The sequence below is a fragment of the Melospiza melodia genome, chromosome 1 (genome assembly GCF_035770615.1).
Source record: "Melospiza melodia melodia isolate bMelMel2 chromosome 1, bMelMel2.pri, whole genome shotgun sequence".
Lineage (NCBI taxonomy): Eukaryota > Metazoa > Chordata > Aves > Passeriformes > Passerellidae > Melospiza > Melospiza melodia.
In genome coordinates this window covers 18080557-18098734 of record NC_086194.1, presented here as the reverse complement: position 1 = coordinate 18098734, position 18178 = coordinate 18080557, and the positions used below count along the sequence as shown (strand labels likewise).

General features: G+C 38.4%; 1 protein-coding gene across 5 annotated transcripts in view; it reads right to left on the bottom strand.

The window, feature by feature from the left end:
- The window catches only part of ARHGAP21 (Rho GTPase activating protein 21), a 112060-nt gene that overhangs the window by 20285 nt on the left and 73597 nt on the right, over positions 1-18178 (bottom strand). For 4 of the 5 annotated variants that reach the window (XM_063149816.1, XM_063149832.1, XM_063149825.1 and 1 more), the window contains 2 exons: positions 12782-12811; positions 9292-11245 (listed from right to left, as the gene is read on the bottom strand). In XM_063149816.1, coding sequence (XP_063005886.1) covers positions 9292-11245; positions 12782-12811 — 1984 coding nt within the window. The remainder of the gene's footprint in view (positions 1-9291; positions 11246-12781; positions 12812-18178) is intronic. The other variant, XM_063149831.1, reaches the window with a different exon arrangement.

The window sequence follows — 18178 nt, the reverse complement described above, 5'->3', positions numbered from 1 at the left end:
AAACAAAAAAAAGTTATCCAACATATAATTTCCCAAAATGCATGCACTGAAGGAGATAAATGTATTTTAATATTACTGGCTTTCTGACAACTATACCAAATTCTTGGATTGGGTATTTGTTTATAAATGCTCCTGTAGTATTTAATGCAATTTTGGTTACTCAGATCTTGTGTAAATGTATCAGTGATCGATTGTAAAAAGCCCAGCCTTCCACAGAAAGCTAGAGGTAGCTCATGCTGCTGTCTGCAAAGCACAGGGCTAAAAGAGTCATTAAAAACATTATTTTCATTCAACTGAGCCACAGATGTCAAGGTTCCTTATAGACTGAGATGGCATCTACCTGACAGCCACTACAGTAAGTATTTTCATAACTGCCTCTCTAGTTCTTCAATAGTTCACTTGAACAACAGTCTGTGGCTCTGGGATGTAATTTAAGAATGAATCTTACATGTCAAATTAATTTGCTTATGTAACAAAAAAAGGAACAAACTATCAAGTACTCATTAGTAGAATTAAATAAACCCTAATCATCTCTTTATGGAAGGACTGACAGGATGTGCCGGTGACCCTGCAGCAGGACCGACTTTAGAGGCACTGCCTTACTGAATTTCAGCCCTTTGTCTACAACTGTTTTGCACTCCAAATCCTTGGCCTGTCCAAGTACTCCACAGTACATGATACCATGACAGGCTCTGCATCTTCATGATGCACCAACAATACTTTACTCTGAAGTATTCTTCCTAAATGCAGTAGGTAAAAGCTTTAATGTCTAATACACCTTCTGTGCCTCTCAAGTTAGATTTGCTCCAGCTTGCTACAGGCAGCACTTCCTTTAAAGTACACACATGTGCACTGATGTCCCTTCCTTAAACTCAGCAGCAGGCAGGACAAAAGCATGGAGAAAAGGCTGCTGAGGCACAAGTGGAGCAAGGGACAGCACAGCAGGGGGACAGAGACTGCAGGGAAGTGGCACCAGTGAGAAGAATGAGGAAAGGAAGGACAGAGCATGGACAAGATAACACAGATTAGGAAAAAGATCCTCATCCACACACAGGCAAGGAAATTAAAAAAAAAGGTCTGTCACCAAGAAACCCCAGAAGACGCTGCCAATAAGGTAAACACAGACACACTAATGTAGGGCATTATTCTTAAAAGCCTGTCAGGAAGACAATAAATAAAAACACCATGTATACAACTTCAGCAGTAGTGAGAAGGCCAGAAACAATCAACAAACAAAAACGAATTGTTGAATCAAAAGTAAACTACACTGAATTAACTCTGCTATCATACAAGACAGCACAAAGGACTAATAAATTCCCCACAGCAGTAACTTCTTGTTTTAAATTCTGCAGTAAAAACTGCTGCATTTATAATTCAGTCTGCAAGGTTAAAAGCTCCCTTATGTATTGACTTCCAAGGCTTTAATAACTGATTTGGAAAAAAGATAACTCTATTGCCTGGATTCCTCATGACCTGTTACTTCATTTTTTCAAAAAAGAATCTTGAAAAATTTTTTTTTGCTACTTTTTAAGTACTTCCAGCACTAATTGTCTTTACAAAGAACTTCATATATCTACTTTATGTAATTATCCTCATGTGGCCAAAAGAATAGAATGGAAACATGTCTGCATGCTGAGCACATTCATGGCTCTAAGCCCCAGAAACACATGACTGGAACAAGCTTCCTGAATCATCAAATCCAGTCCTCTGCTAATGCACTCATGTAAATACTATGTTTGTCACACTGACTATGTTTCACACAAACAAAAAAGGCTTCCCAAGGTTATTCTTCAGACTATGGTGAAAACTGTATCTATGGAGGTCTATTGTTTATTTCAGTGTCAAACAAAAGTTTAACTATCTTTCTACACAAAGCAATTCTAAAGGTTCCTGCTTGCCATGCTACCCCATCAAACCAAAAAGTACAATTCTCAGTATATTTTTTGTGCCAAGAAACCCCACAGCATTCCTTTACTACCTACAATTTTGAAGTTATAATGATACACTGAGGATGATGTATGATTTGAAATTATTACTCACTATCAAGCAAATCTGATGCTTCTACTCAATTAAAACTCTTCTAGATGTTAGGAATTATTGCTCCCAATTTTAAGTTTTAATTAAAAAAATATTTTTGAGTTACAGAAGCATTTAAATGGTATTTAAAAAGCTAACTTGTAATGTTGTGTTTTGGCCGCTATACTTTAGAATACCACGATGATTTAAAAACTGTTCTTTGGATAAGAAACACTGAAATGCTCAGCCTGGAGCAACAGCAATTTGGCAGGCCACACTGTAAAACCCTGGAAAAAAAATACAAGACTGATGCTTATCTTAGAAACACTGATGACATGTTAAAAGCTGTTCCAATGCTATCACGATAATAATGGAAGAAACAGCCCTCAAAAATGAACATTTGTCAGCCCTAATCTCTACTGCAATTGCACTTCTATTTTCATAGTTTGGAATAGCTAGGCAGGAACTTGTAGAAAAGAAAATTATCACAATAGCTGAAGATTTTCATTTTCATCTTGACTGCCAGCAGTTTTGCCTTAAAACACAGCATATCAGCCATCAGTATTCAGCCACCATTTGTCCTGAAGAAATCCACACATTTTGAGTTGATGAACCACAATCTCTGCTGGAGAAGTCCAAGGTTTTTAGCTTCTCTCTCCTCATAAGGAGAAAATAGAATGAGTACATTCTTTCAACCGCTTCCTTTCTGCTTACGAGAATGTTTCTGCTTGCTTCCCCAAATTGTTTATTTCTACCATCATAACCTTTTTTCATAGCATGTTGTGCAACCATATAAATTTATTTTCTTATTTCAAATGCATTCAATGTATTCACATTGTCATCTTCCAAACCCCAGCAGCCTGCAGAGAGAGGCATTAAGATGTAGGGGGAGGATAGGAAAAGTATGGCACATAATCCACTAAGACAAGACAGTAAAGTCTTTACACTCTCCAAAAAGTACTTGGAGTACACTACGTAGGATTTAAAGGTAATTATTGATAAGGTAAAGCTATACACCCCTACTTCCAGCACTAATGAAGATAAATGCAATCACACATATAATGCAGTTGCCTGAAAAGCTTAATTAATTGTATGGTTAGGTGGTTTAGAATGTTTCAACTCCTGATTTCTTAGTTAATATACTTTAAAAAAATATGCAGTAACAACAAGAACAACATAAAAGAAAAATAAAAACAGGGTTGAGCAGAACTCACTGGAAGCCAGGTAAATTTACCCTATCTGCTAATCACCAAGTACCCAAGTACTTTTATTTATGACATGTTTGTAAAAAAAAAACAGGTCATGAAATACAAAAAGACAGAACAAAACAAAACAAAAAAAAACCCAAACAAACCAAAAACAGCATCAAACCCCACAAAAACAAAACAAACCCACCCCCACCTCCCCCCCAAAAAATCACAAAAACCAAAATCCCCCCCAAACTTTTTGGTTTTGAAAATGAGCATGAAGATCAGCTTTTAAATCATGGTGAACAGCAGAGTGTGTCTGATTACCAGCACCGAAATTGCTGTGGTGGTTTGCCTGCACTAAGGGCAGAAGAAACAGAGGGATTTATTGTGAGGGTGGTGAGGCACTGCAACAGGTTCCCCAGAGAAGCTGTGCCCGTCCCATTCCTGGAAGTGTCCAAGGCCAGTTTGAAGGAGGCTCTGAGCAACCCAGTGGAAGGTGTTTCCACTGATGGCAGGGGACTGGAACCAGATGGTCCTTAGGGACCCTTTCAACCCACATTGTGAATTTAGTTAACAGGAGACATATTTTAGAAAAACGTAGACAAACACTAAGGGAATAAATACCATGTAGTTTCAACTGTGAAATCCCTGGCAAATCTTTATTTGAATCAATACAGGGGATTGGATAAGAAAATTTTACTGCAATACAGAAGAGAATAGAGAAATTTATGGTACACTTAAAATCACATTTGGCTCAGAAATATTTTAAAGTGCAAATAGTGGGAGAATAGAAAGTACCAAGATTAAGTATCACATACCCTTGTCCTGTTCTTATACCTTTCCTAACATATGAGTTTCAGTCAGGGGGAGAACACTCATCTAATTTTTACAATATTTTTATGCTATCAAAGTCTGGTCAGATATTTTTATCTGTTAATTTTCCCTCAGTTATTCACAAATTAATAGTGGAATGAAGTCACCTAAAATTTTTCTGGGGTAAGCATGTGCTAAATATTTTCAAAATGGGATCACACCTTTAAGGAAGAATCTTTGTACTTATGTAATGGTACTGTATAAGGAAAAACTCTTTAATAGGATGGCTATGAACTTGATTTTATTTTAAAATAATTTTGAACTTCAAGATGACATTTAGGCTAAGGTTTTTAAACATATCTGTTTAAAACTAATTTTCATGTGACAGGCCTCTGCAAAGCTGGAAAGAACATCCACCCAGTAGCAACGGCCAAAGCAAGCTGGCCTGACAGCTGCACATGCTGCCATCAGGTTAAGCATTGAAGCAGCAACCCCATTTCTCTCCAGTGGGTAGTTCATGCAACTCAATATGGGGGTTGGATTAACCTCTTTTTTATTTCTTTCTACGCTACACTAAATACTGTAAAAAGTAAAAAATATTTTCAACCTTGCTGTAAATCTCAGACATGCATATTAGACATTTATGTCTATGAAATGTATTAAAATAACTATATTCTGAATCAACATTTTCTCAACAAAGTAACAAAACCCATAAAATGGTTTGGGTTGGAAGGGACCTAAGCCCCTTGCTGTGGGCAGGACACCTTCCACTAGACCAGGTTGCTCAGAGACCCACCCAGCCAGATCTTAAATACTTCCAGAAACAGGGCATCCACAGCATCTCTGGGCAACCTGTTTCAGTGTTTCACCACCCTCACAGTAAAGAACTTCCTCCTAACAATTTATCAATTTAAATAATCCATTGCCCCTTGTCCTTTCACTACACATTCTTGCAAAAAGTTTCTCTCCATCTTTCTTGCAGGCTCCCTTCAGGAGGAAGGCCACAATTACAGCACCCCAAAGCCTTCTCTTCTCCTGGCTGAACAATCCCAATTCTCTCAGCCTTTCCGCATAGGAAAGGTGCTTCATCTAATAAACTTGGCCCTCCTCCGGACTTGGTCCAACAGGTCCACACCTTCCCTGCTGGGGACCCCAGAGCTGGATGCAGCACTGCAGGTGGGGTCTCACCAAAGCAGAGCAGAGGGCAGAATCCCCTCCCTTTACCAGCAGAGCAGAGGGCAGAATCCCCTCCCTTGACTAGCAGAGCAGAAGGACAGAATCCCCCCCCTTTACCAGCTGCCCAGGCTGCTTTTGATGCAGCCCAGTGCAGGTTTGGCTCTCTGGGCTGTGAGTGCCCATGGCTGGGTCATGTCCAGCCTCTCACCCACCAGCACCCCCAAGCCCCTCTGGACAGGGCTCCTCTCACTCTGCCCACTCCCCAGCCTGTGCTGATATCAGGGGTTGCCCTGACTCAGGGCACCTTGCATTGGTCTTGTTAAACCACATCAGATTGCCATGTACCTACTTCTTGAGCTGTCCAAGTCCCTCTGGATGACATCCCATCCTTCAGGTGTGGCAAGAGGACGTCTCAAGCTTGGTGTCATCCACAAATCTGCCAAGGTGCATTCAACAGCACTGTCCGTGTTACCAATGAAGATATTTAATAATCCTGGTCCCAGGAAGGGCCCCTGAGAGACACCACTTGTCATCCACGTCTATCAGGATGTTTAGCAGCATTCTACTTTCCATTCCAGTGAAGATTAACTCATCCAAAAATTACCAAGTAGGCCAGAAAATTATCATTTGCTGTCCTCTAGCACAGAAATCATGCAAAAATTGCAAGTCCGAAAAATGCACATTAAACACCACAATTGCTAATATAATCACTGATAGAGAAAATGGTATTTTTATTAGTCTAGAGAACAGGTGAGACCTTTTTTGGGTAAAAACAGTAGACTGCCACAAGACTAACTTGTATAGTTTGAAACAATAGAGAGCATTTTAAGAACATAGCTTTTCTCTGGACCTGAAATAGAAAGAGCAGCTTTCTGAGAACCACAATATCCTGCATTTAGTAGCACATGGAAAGCAGTAAAGTGTGCAATACCACTGTATGTTTATCTGTAAAGCTGGCAGCTTCATCACCCCCCAAGAACAGGTACTTACCTGAAGAGTTTGAATACACAATATTTTATCTAATATTTTCAAATAAATTGATTTCTCCAATAAAAGATGTTACAGCTACCTACTAGGTTTGGTCTGAACAGATCTCTCATTTCTATTTAAATGAGAGATTAAAATTTAAATCTCCCTGCTTCTGAAGAACCTTTGTGAAAATACTAGTGTCGAAAGGCAGTTATTCAGTAACCCACCACGATCCCTGCAAGAATCTGCTGTAAGGCAGCTCAACAAATACTCAGCTTGAATTTCTGTTTGTGGTGCAGGACACTGAACTACTTACCCAGAGCTAAAATCACCCTGATGTTGTGCTGTTCTCAGAAGTGCGCCAGTCACAAAACACTGCTACAAAAGCAAATTGTTCCAGGCTGAATTTCTACCAAAATACAGTCCTGGCCATATCTACTACTTTTAATAAGCAGAAAGCGGTGATAAAAATAGACACACCACAAATATTTTAAATACCACACATATTTTAAAAGCTAGCAATCTGTGACCTTGGAAGATATTTGTTACCCTCCCCCAAATTTATATTTCTACACTACTCCAAGTATCTACTGTACGAGTAACTTCAGTAAGTGTATTAAATTAGTTCTACCCAATAAAACCTAAGAATGCAAAACACCCTACTCCATGGATATAAGCATAAGGGAAATAAAGCCATTTGCCATACTCCAAGGTATGTCTTTATTCAAATTAAGATCCTTCTCAATAATCAGAGAAGGAAAAAAGAACTCAAAACCCAAAAGAAAACCCTAAACCAAAACTCCCAGTGATTTTCCATCTGAAGAGTTAAAAAGCCTTTAACTGAATTTCAAAGCAGATCTAGGGCTTTATCTGCCTGATTAAGTACAGCTTTTAACAAGTGAAGTTGTAATTAGGCATAATGATAGCAAAACAAGCAAAGTTAGAATAATGCATATAAACTCTAACATAAGAAGTGGTCCACTTCCATAACATCTCATGTTCTTTCTATTCACAGAGAATATTCATTATTTCCTCCTCAAGGAAATATTCATTATTTCCTATCCATTATTTCCTCCTCAAGGTGCTGGAGCTGGGGTAGAAACTTTCCACAGCCCCTGTACTGGCACAGGAATTTCTTGCTAGGAAGACAGCCACAAGGACCCTGCTGACTCAGAGAGTGCCCAAGCTCCAGAAGCATCAGGTTTCAGTATTTCTGGAACATTCAGGAGGTTTCATTCCAAGAGGCTTATAAGAAGTCAATCCCATGTGGTGTTATGCCAAGAGGCTGCAATGGAGAATTAAAATTTTGTTCCTTCAGAACTGCTCAGCTGCTACCAAATACAGTTCAACTGACATGTTTAAGGCTTCTTTGAACTTTCAACACATTTCTCCAAAATATGGAAAACACATTTCTCCAAAATATGGAAACAAGTCACATAAATAAAAGTTCATGGGAAATCTTTGACAAAACCAAGGAAGGAGATAGTGAGCAAAAAGGTTGGGTTTGATGTTACCAATCTTGATCTGACTCTAACATGACATTTCAACTGTACAGGATTAAAATGCTTCCAGCAAACACGGAATGTTTATCAGGAGCCCAACAATGATTTTAGGCAGAGTATTGAAAAATCCTGCACAAAGATCAGTTACATGCCTCACAAACTTTGCTAATCCTTAAAGATTGGCTGGGTCTGAATAAGAATCTAAAATTACACTGATGCATCCAGTAGTAACAAGAATGAAAAAGATCTATACAACTCCCATTCAAAATCAAAAACCCAACAAAAGCAGTACCTGCTTGCTAAGAAAGTACTTTTTAATGTCTTACCAATATTTTGTCAAAAGAACAGAATTATTGTATCTTTTGTATGATTTCCATTTTCTGATGAACACAAAGCTTCTTCACTGTTTTTTGGTTACTCACTTTCAACTAGTAGCAGATATTATACATAATGCTAGGGGGAAAAAAAATCACTGCTTCAGATCCCCAACAGACGACAATTATGCTAAGACACTGTAATTCCCTTAACATCATGTGTAAAAAAAAAAAAAAAGTATCATTAAAAAGAGTTGTTTTTCACACTGCTGAGACTGAGAATCAAAATTCCATATTCAGTACTTTCTAAATACTTCCTACACTAAATTCATGAGCACAGAGAGTCAGGTATAAATCAACTCCTGTGGAAAATGATGCACAGACATCCAGACTACAAAGGATTAAATCAGCCACAACAAAAGAAAATCCAACCCAAAACAACAGCAGGACGAAGACAACAGAGGCATTGACTACTTGGATAGAACAGAAATGCTCTGCCACTGTAACTCCCTCTTCAGCAGAAGACACTAGTTCATCATCGCATATCCAACATCCAATATAAATTTATTTTTTCTATTATATCCAATCCTTCCTTTGATTCTTTTCTTCTTCACTGCCCTTCCCAGAAACTCCCTATAATTCCAATCCTGTTTGTGTCACAGCACACAGGAAATCCATTTTGCCTTCTCAGATTCTGCTTCCACAGATCCTTTCATTCATATCCATATTAGCATCTTTACTTGCAAATCCACTTCTTTTTATTGCTATCCCTTCACCTGAAACAGCTTTCATCTATTCCCCATCTGTCTCAGAAGGCTTTCACCGTACCTATTCAGCTGAAAAACATCTTTGTTCCCCACAAATCACTCTGACGTGGATTTGCATCCATATTCTCTCTGTACTGGATTCCAAGTATGTTTTTTTACTAGAGAAGTACAAGTATTTGAAAGGTGCTGCAAATGCCAGTTGTCCATATATGTAACATCACAAACATTATGTGGAGTGACAACCAGATGGAGTTATGTAACACAGATTTACCCAGAGGGTAAAGAAAACTCTAGAAAAATACTACATCACTGTGGGCTTTTTTACATTCATTCTCCAGGACCCCCAAACAAAACAGAATATTATTTTTCTCCATTGAAAAATATTTTTCCTTTTATCAACCCGAAGTTATTTTAGATGAGAAAAATCTCCCATGACTCTCAACCTCAGGGTTTACAGGAATAGCAGTCAGCTACCTGGCATCTTGTTTTTCATCACCTTTAGGAGAGAAAAGCATTTGATGTACACTGAAATAATTTAACTCACCAATAAATGGAATTGAAGCCAAAGAGTCACCAGGTGGGCTGGAACTCGATGCTTTCCTTTCCTCAATTCTTTTTATGTGGACTTCTCTGCGAGCATCGTTAGGTAACCAACAGGTATTGTCTGAGGCTGTCTCTTGGTCATTTACAGCAAGAATGTAGGATTGATGCCTCAAAGGCTGGGGAGTTTGGTGGCCAGAAGGTGATTTGTCCCTCATGACCACTGTGTCTTTGTCATTTCCCTGAACATCCATTTGCAGACTTTCAGACTCACGAACATCTTCCCTTTCAATACCATGAATCTTTTGTCTGATGGAACCATCTATGTTGTCCGAGGTAGTTAAACACTCACTTGTTGGCTGAACAAGTTTGGCAGAAGCTGGAGCCAGAGAGGAGGGCTGGATGGTTTTACCGGTTTCTGTTTTGTGATCTGGGGCACCTTCAGCTCGGGTCTTAGACTGTTGGTTTAACAGACTGCTTTGATGCAAGTGATTTACTGTTCTTTGGTCTTTGCTAGCAATAGCATCCAGGCCCTGGTTAAGGGGAATTGATGGTTTTGCTGCATAGGGAGTGGAGTTCTTCAGAGAGCTACTTTTAGAACTTCTGGCTGGTGTGACACACAATCTCTCTTGTAAAACACCTGCAGATTTTGAAACTCCCCCAGGAGTTTGCAAATCACGAGAAGGCTGTAACATTTTGAGATCTGGTGAAACTTTCTGAAAGTGAGAACCAGGCAGAGAAGCTCTACTACCTGCTCTCCTGTTGTCTGAAATATAAGTATTTGGAGAAATAGGAAAATTTTGACCTCGAAGGGACATATGAAATGCATGTTGTCTAGACCTGTCATAAATACCTCGCCGATCATCTTGTTCGGTAAAGCCTGTCCATTTGTAAGTCTTTCTCCTATCTCCATTTGCATCTGCAATCATATTTTCAGAATGAAAATTTTCTAGCACTTCACCCTGTTTGCTGAGATAATCCCAGGACCGAGCCCTGTGATTTCTAGCATTGGCTGAAGGCGAAGTCAGAGTATCTTGTGAAGCACTTCGTGGCCATTCTTTCACCAGCATGGGCTCTTCAAGCCTTTCCTGGGACACGCTTCTCTGCCGGATCTGGACAGACTGCGGAACCCTGTCGTGCGAGGTGCTCCTGCGCCGTACCTGAGAAGCAGTGCGACTTGGCACCACCTGATTATACTCAGTTGTGTTCTGAGAAGCTGCCCTTAAGCTGTCCAACCTTTCCTGTATTGTCCTGGAGCCATACATGTGCATGCGCCTGTTATCAATGTACTCCTTGTAAGTCTTGTAGGTCTTCCAGTCTATGTGCTGGTGGGAGGTTGGAGAACTGTAGTGATTAGTAGAGACTGAGGGCGAGTCTGTGGCTTGAGTAGAAGGTCTAGTGTTTGGGATGCCTTCAGGACATACTACATAATTTGAAGCTTTACTTACTGTTACAGTTGTATCAACTGGTCTCGTTATTGGAGTCTGAGGAAGTACAATGGCAGTGGACACTAAAGATGGTGGTGATGTGGTGGTCCATGTTTTTAGACCGGTTTGATCTTTTACACCATATCTTACTTCCTCTGTCCTGTGTGATGGACCAGCATGGTTATTTCTGCAAGACGTCAAATCTACAGCCTTCTCAGAAGGCACAATAACAGTCCTTACAGTTTCATTGCAAACACACACGGCTGTATTCGATTTTGCAATGTCTGTTGGTGATGGAGGCACTTGTATTTCCATTCTGTAGGCCCTCTCTGGCTGCGTCAATGCCCGGACTGGTCTACTGACTTGCTGTTTCCCCAGTGAGAAGTCAGAAGGGAGCTTGTCTCCAGCTTGTGCCTTAACAGAGGCTGCGGATGTCAGGCGTGGATAACATATTGGTGGTGGTTCAGGTATGTTGTGGGCATTGCCACTGTAGGCCTCGTTGCCTTTCAGGTAGGCATCTTGGGAATACGCCTGTGGAGAGAAGATTAAGTGAGTATTCAGTAGTGAGGGAGATGGAAAAGTTCACCATTTAGTATTTGCATGATCAAGCTTCAAGGGAGGGGAGCACAGGTTCCCCTAATTTCAGACAAAATGTTAGTTCAAAAGATAAAACCAGCATTCCAGCCCCTTAGTGAGCAGAAACAGAACAAGCAAAATCATGACATACATTCCTTTCCTCAACAATTAAAAAACTGAACTGATGACGAATTCTAGGAAATACTGCGAGCAGGGCACTGAGTCAGGTTTCTCAAAATCCATGAGCACACAACACAGTATTTTCCTCCCCATTAATTCTGCTTTATAACATGATACTTCACACATTTTTCTTGTTTAAGCCTCCCATTGCTGGAAACTGGAATTTCACAGCGCTCAATAGGTTAAAATGCTGCATAATAAATTCAACTAGCACTAGAAAATTCTCTATACACTTAGGGTATAAAACAACTCTGTTCACTTATTGCAGTACATATGAAAAGTACAGACAAATAAATATACATACACACACAAAATATAAATAAATAATTTTTATATAAATAAATATGCATACATAATAAGATGTCTTCTACATATAAGCTACTCTTCCTAAACATCTAATGAATAAATTGAAGCAGTAACATATTGTTGTGAGCCAACACCCTGTAAGTCATCTTATATTTTACAGGATACAGCAAGTAGATGGTACATAAATTTTACTGTAAAAATATTAATGATATTTAGCATTTTTACTTTGAGGTAAAAATAGTATGAAAATTCATATTCACCACTGCCCATGCACTATTGAAACCCAAAATGAAATCTCTAATTTCCTTAGTGCACTTTGCATCTTCATGCATAACAACCTGACTCCTAAGAAAAAGATGGTTATATTATACTTAGTACGTTTCTGCAGCATTTCTGAAAGCAGCATTTGTCATTGTGAAATTAACAGAACATTCAAAATAATATATCAGTGAGAAGCATACAGCATACTTAAACAATATTCTATTATTGAAAAACTTCAGCATGACTTTGTTCAGTTTGAACATAATGAAATAAAGAGCCAATGCAGAGCCTGCCAATGTAACAGAAGATTAAAATAATTTCTCAGGGCTTTTATACACTTAGGAGTGCTATCATATCACAGCATTTCCTGTTCAAATCATAACATGCTCAATTCCAGTACATCAATGTGCTCTGCCTTAAGAGCAGACAGTTATAAAAGCCCAAGTGCAGCCATAAAATTAACACAGAGCAAAGTAGAGAGGAGGGCGAGGCATTTCCAATATTGCTGCAATGTTACACCGAGCATTAGTGAAGTGCAAAATATTAAAGCATACTGAGAGAAAACAGACCAAATAACACAGGCACAAACCACAAATCAAGAGATCAGCATTATGAAGAAAATTCAGCTCTGACTATCTAGCTCATTATCAAAACTTGCTGTTTCATATTCTTGCTTCTCACAAATCATTAAGAAAAACATGCCTTACAAAACCATCAGAGAAATGGCTACTGTACATTTCTTACCAGTGCTGTGACATCCTTTGTAAACTGCAGCTGGCAGAAAACAGGAAAACACAGTAAAAACTGCTTACAGATGTAAAGACAGAATTATCTTGTTATATTGATGTTGACTACAGCAAGCTAAAAATACAGCTAACACTGATTTCACTGGAAGGTACCAACAGACATAAAGGGCAGTAGAGCATAAAAAATAACTTCACCCTCCTTGTGAGCATGTCCATCTCAGGCTTTAATCTGCTCCTTACGTTTATCCTGTACCTTTACTGAAAGCAAAACACGTTTGTGCCATTTTGCCTTGTGCATCCCTACAGCTGCCTGCAGAGAGCTCTGGTTCCGTGTGATGAGATTTCCCTTCCACTACAGCAACATCACTGTCTCTCATTTCCCTGGGCTGCTACCATCCATCCCTGCTTCCTGGTGACGAAACAACGGCTTCATTATGCACTTGAAACAGCACGCCCCTTCCTCACGTATATCCGAACATGACCACCAACCGTCAGCTGACTGCAGCTGCCTTCAGCCTCTACATCTGAAATTAGAGGAATGATGCTGCAGAAATACTCTCCTCATGTGATCTGTAATTTTTTCCCTCCGCTTATAGTAAAAATCAGGACAGGCTTCCACTGACACATTTAATGGGGGGAAGGAATGTATGAAGATAAGTATTTCTAAACCTTTAAATAAATGGCTATTTAAGATCTTGATGAAGAATTAAATTGAAAAAAATTGAACAGATGCTGAAGACTCAAAAAACAGATTGAGTGAGATCCTTCTGGCATGCAAGACAAACAAAAATCATCATACACTGCCCCCTAATCAGAAAATAATTATCAATTTATACAGCTGATAAAACAGCCGATATCCCACCTTCTCTGGGATGTGCACACATTACACCAACAGAAAATAACCCATTCTATATTTTTGTAAAACATTCCCCTGACAAACAATGCTTCATTGACTTTGACAGCAGAAAGGCTAAATTCCAAAGCTGGTGTGATCTGATTGTAGCCAAAGACTACAAGTGAGTATAAAAATAAGTTCTCAGCTCTTGACAAAATTTATCACAGGTATTAAAATATCACCTTCAGAAGACAGCATTCCCACAAAATGAGGGTCCAAAACGAGATCAGCTAGGTTTTCTCCTCCCCCCACAAATTATATTTCCATGACTGCAGGTATATTCGGACAGACAGATTGCCAGTTCTCTGTAAGACAGTTACTGGAAAGTGTACTTCTCCTCTCAATCTCATTCCACCCACTACCCAATAAAGCACTGAAACAAAGCAGAGAATACTTTCAAGAAAGAGATTGTGATACTTCCACAAAGAGTATTTGATATCTTTGTTTCATAACTCTGATTAAGGGCCTACAGAAAATAATGCAAATGACAAAGAAACTGATGGATGTATCCTGCAAATGTCACACTGAAGGATGTATTATCAGCCTTTTTATTAATGAAATATTTTAACTGCTTTAAGCACAAAGTGATGAGATTTTTAGAAGAGGTTTAGAGACTAAGAAATTTGAAATACACCAATGTATTTATTAGTTCATACATTGTTTTGATATTTAACATATTTTGCAACCACACAAAACACAGCTTGAGTATTTCTCTCTTTAGTTTCTCTAACAAAAAATCATATGAAAAAAGCTACCTTAATCTCTAAGTGATTGCAACACGACACATTAATAAAAGTATCATTAGGGTATGGCTGAATTTAAGTGTTTACAGTCTTAAAACAAAAACCAAATCAGCCAAACAAAAAAAGGCTCACAATTTAGAGAACAAAAAAAATTTTTTTTTAATATCCAGATTAGTGATGCTCCTGATTCAGACACCAGCCTTCCATCCAGAACTGGATACTCAGCAGTTATTCAGAAGTCCCAACATGGTCCCAAAATTAGTCTAGATGTTTTATGAGCTCTTTTTTACCTTCTCAAAACAATGGCAGTTTCAAAAGACTAACATACAAATGCAGCAATTTAGAGTAACATTAACTGCTCTGATGGTTAACAGCTCTGCAACAATTACTAGACGAAAATTACTGCTCTTACAGTAAGAACTCAGCATGTTTCTAGTTACTGGGTACCATTTCTTCCCACCTTGCAATCTGGTTTTGTTTGCCCAAAGTTTGCAAATTCCTATGGTAAAGGATTAATTTCTTACTGTGAATCTGTAGAACCGTTAAGGGTTTAACTCCTAAGGTAAAACATTCATGATAGGCAAAATACATTTTAAGCAAATAAACAATTTTACAAGGTATTTATTAACCACCTAAAATTCAGCTGAATTTTACCCCCCTGATTTCATGCTGTTAGATGCTAGAACAGTAACAGCCAAATGCATGGAGATTCCTCTGGGAAAGAATCGCGGGGAAACCCTGTACTTTCAAAAGCTCAAACCAACCACACCCAACACCCATCAGCCCAAATCCATGAAAACATGCAGCCCTATGTTTCACTGAGGATGGGTGTGCTTCACTCCACTACAGGGTGAATAACAACACCAATTTCAACAGAACTATTCACAAATTGGTGATAAGCATTTTGATGAATCAGAAGCTAACACTCCCAACTCCTCGCAAGACTGGGCTTGAGGCATTCTTCTTTACTTCTACAACCAGTTTGGCTTCAGACTTTATTTCTTCACTAGTAAATTGTTCTCTTCCCCAGTCTTAACCTATACTCACTGTTATCATGAGTGTGGAAACTGCACACCAGAATAGGTTCACCTCTGTCTTGAAACATTTTCTAGTTACAGTTTGTTCTGGCAAGAATGTTAGTAATACAGTTCAAGTGCTTTCATTTTACTCTGAGACACCCAAACACTACAGTCAGATAATATTATTTGAAAAAAAATCCAAAAAATGCATATCCTTTCTTCCTAAAGGCAGTGCATTTTTAGTATACAAAATTTAATGCCTTGGGCCAAATAAGTTTTATTTCCAAATACAAGCTGTGTAAGAGATTTTCATGTGAAGTCTAAATTGTGGCTAGGAGTGTTGATGCAAATGGTATTTTCTAGCATGCATTGTTTGACAACAAAATTTAAATCTCTTCTTCTAGGTCACTGTGTCTTCACACCACACCCTGCCTTCCACTGTACTTGCTGCCACAGCTTTAATATCAACCTCTGTGCACATCAGTAACTCAGCACAAAACCTGGAACCAAAAAGTGCTCCAAGTCTTGGGACTAAATACAGCTACTTAGAAAAACATCTCTATCTTCATTAAAAGATAAAGCAAATGAAAGTATTTCACAGTTTGCCATGCTGCTCCACTAGGTCTGATGCAACTGGATGGTCACAGGAAGTAAAACAAAATTAAACTGGCAGTATTTAACATGGAAGCCAACGGTGGGCAGACCTGTAGTCAGAGACACGAGGTTACTGGGGCATGTAAAACTCTAGGATACATTCCCTCATTGAAGTTATTTTTCTTTTTGCTGTTGCTAAAGGGGGTTCTCCCCCCCTTTTTTTTTGTTTTAATTATAGGTGCACAGCTGGCAATTTCAGGGTACTACAAGGCCTTGAGAGCCACTAAATCCCACAAAAATTCTAAGATCAGAAATGATAATGCAGCACTGTACACCCCTGCTGTACAGATCTTCCAATATACTGGAAATTTCCATATTATCTGACTAGAAAGAAGGAAAAACAAAAAAAAAGAAAATCTGTGCTTCAGTTGACTTTTACTCATTTTCCTGGTAATTCCCATCTAGGATTTTTGGTTCCCCTAGTATCTATGACAAAACAAACATTTCTGTTCAAATGTGGTAAACTTTCAGTTACTGATCTGCAGCTTCATTGGTCTGTAATTCTACGGCAAGATTCTAAATTTATCAAAAACACAGTAGTAAACAGCCACCTTTCATTTCCACCTTTACCATTATTCATAGAATTTTCAATAACATCTTTCTGTAAATGAAACTGCAAAGTTCTTTCTGGAAGGCTAAGGAACATTTCAAGAGATTTGGAGACTAATTAAATGTAATGGTGACAACACTTAAGACCAGAAGTAACCTCTTACCTTTAGGGACCATTCCTGAAAGGAAACGTTTTTTTTAGAAATGAAACTAATGGAGATAGGCTAAAAGTTAGGGAAGATGAACTTTTGAGTGAGTGCAGTGAGAAAAGTGCTAGAAAATGAATGGTGAATCAAAAGGTTACCTTATATATAGTATGTATGTTTTATACACAACCTAGTTATATACTTTACAAAATAATATCTACATATATTTAGCTGTAATATGCATCATATATAATGATTAATATGCTACATACATTACAAATAACTTTCCAAATAAACAGCTCCAATGCAGATCATATTGAAGATACCATTTTTCAAAGAGTGCTATTTTCAAGTGCCTGGTACTTAGAAAATCAGTGACTTGAAGGCTGTATTCTTTTTTGCATGCACAAGGAACAGTTAGTCAGTATCTTCCAAGATGAAACATTCCCAGAAAAAATGGTCCAAAAATCCTGCATACAGAGGACATGCTAGACACAACAAAGCCTACTGACAATACTCATAATAATGCTCACCTGTAAATAGGCTTAGAAAACTCAATTTACTCTATGGAGCACCTTTACATTCAGTATTTTCCACATAGCACAATAAGCTTTTGAACAACTGGAAAGTTGTCAAAATTTAAACAGCATTTTAGCATTAAACTTGTTATCCAAAGGCTACAAAACAGCAACAATTTCATTTAATACACTTGAGAAATAGGAACTATTTGTAGTTGACCTAAATGCGTCTTCCCATTTGCACAAAGTCAGCAGTACTAAAACCTACAAGATGCCAAAATTCTGTCAAAAAAAGTTAAGAATGCTACAGAAATTGCATATAGATGCATCAAATCTGAACCACCAAGAATAGCATGACATAAAAATAATCCTCTTCCTAGTTTAAAAATGGTCATATACCTAAAAATATTTCAAAATAATCTCTTTTGATAAATTTAAGTAAATTTATCATAAAGTTGAGGAGGACCAACACATATAGAGCTGTCAAGAGTTCAAGATTTTGTTATGGATACAAATGCTTTAAATATCCTTTTCCCCATCCACAAAGTGACATTTTTGACATCACATGAGTGAACCAACACGAGTGGCATTGGTTTCACTAATGGTAGGATTTCACATGTAATTCCCTTCCAAGTAAGCACTGTTCACATGCCACAGAGGGGATTGGGCCACTTCATTGTTACTATTGATGATTGGATTTGAAGCCCCTGTTTTCTGGAAGCTCAATATACCAAGAGGTTCACAGACATATATGGATATTTCTGAAGACTAAACTCAAGGTTTATAAATAGCAAACTAAGGATAGAAACAAGCAACTGTATTTCCAGCCCTCAGTCATGAGCACATGGAGTAGACTGCCAAGTACCATAAA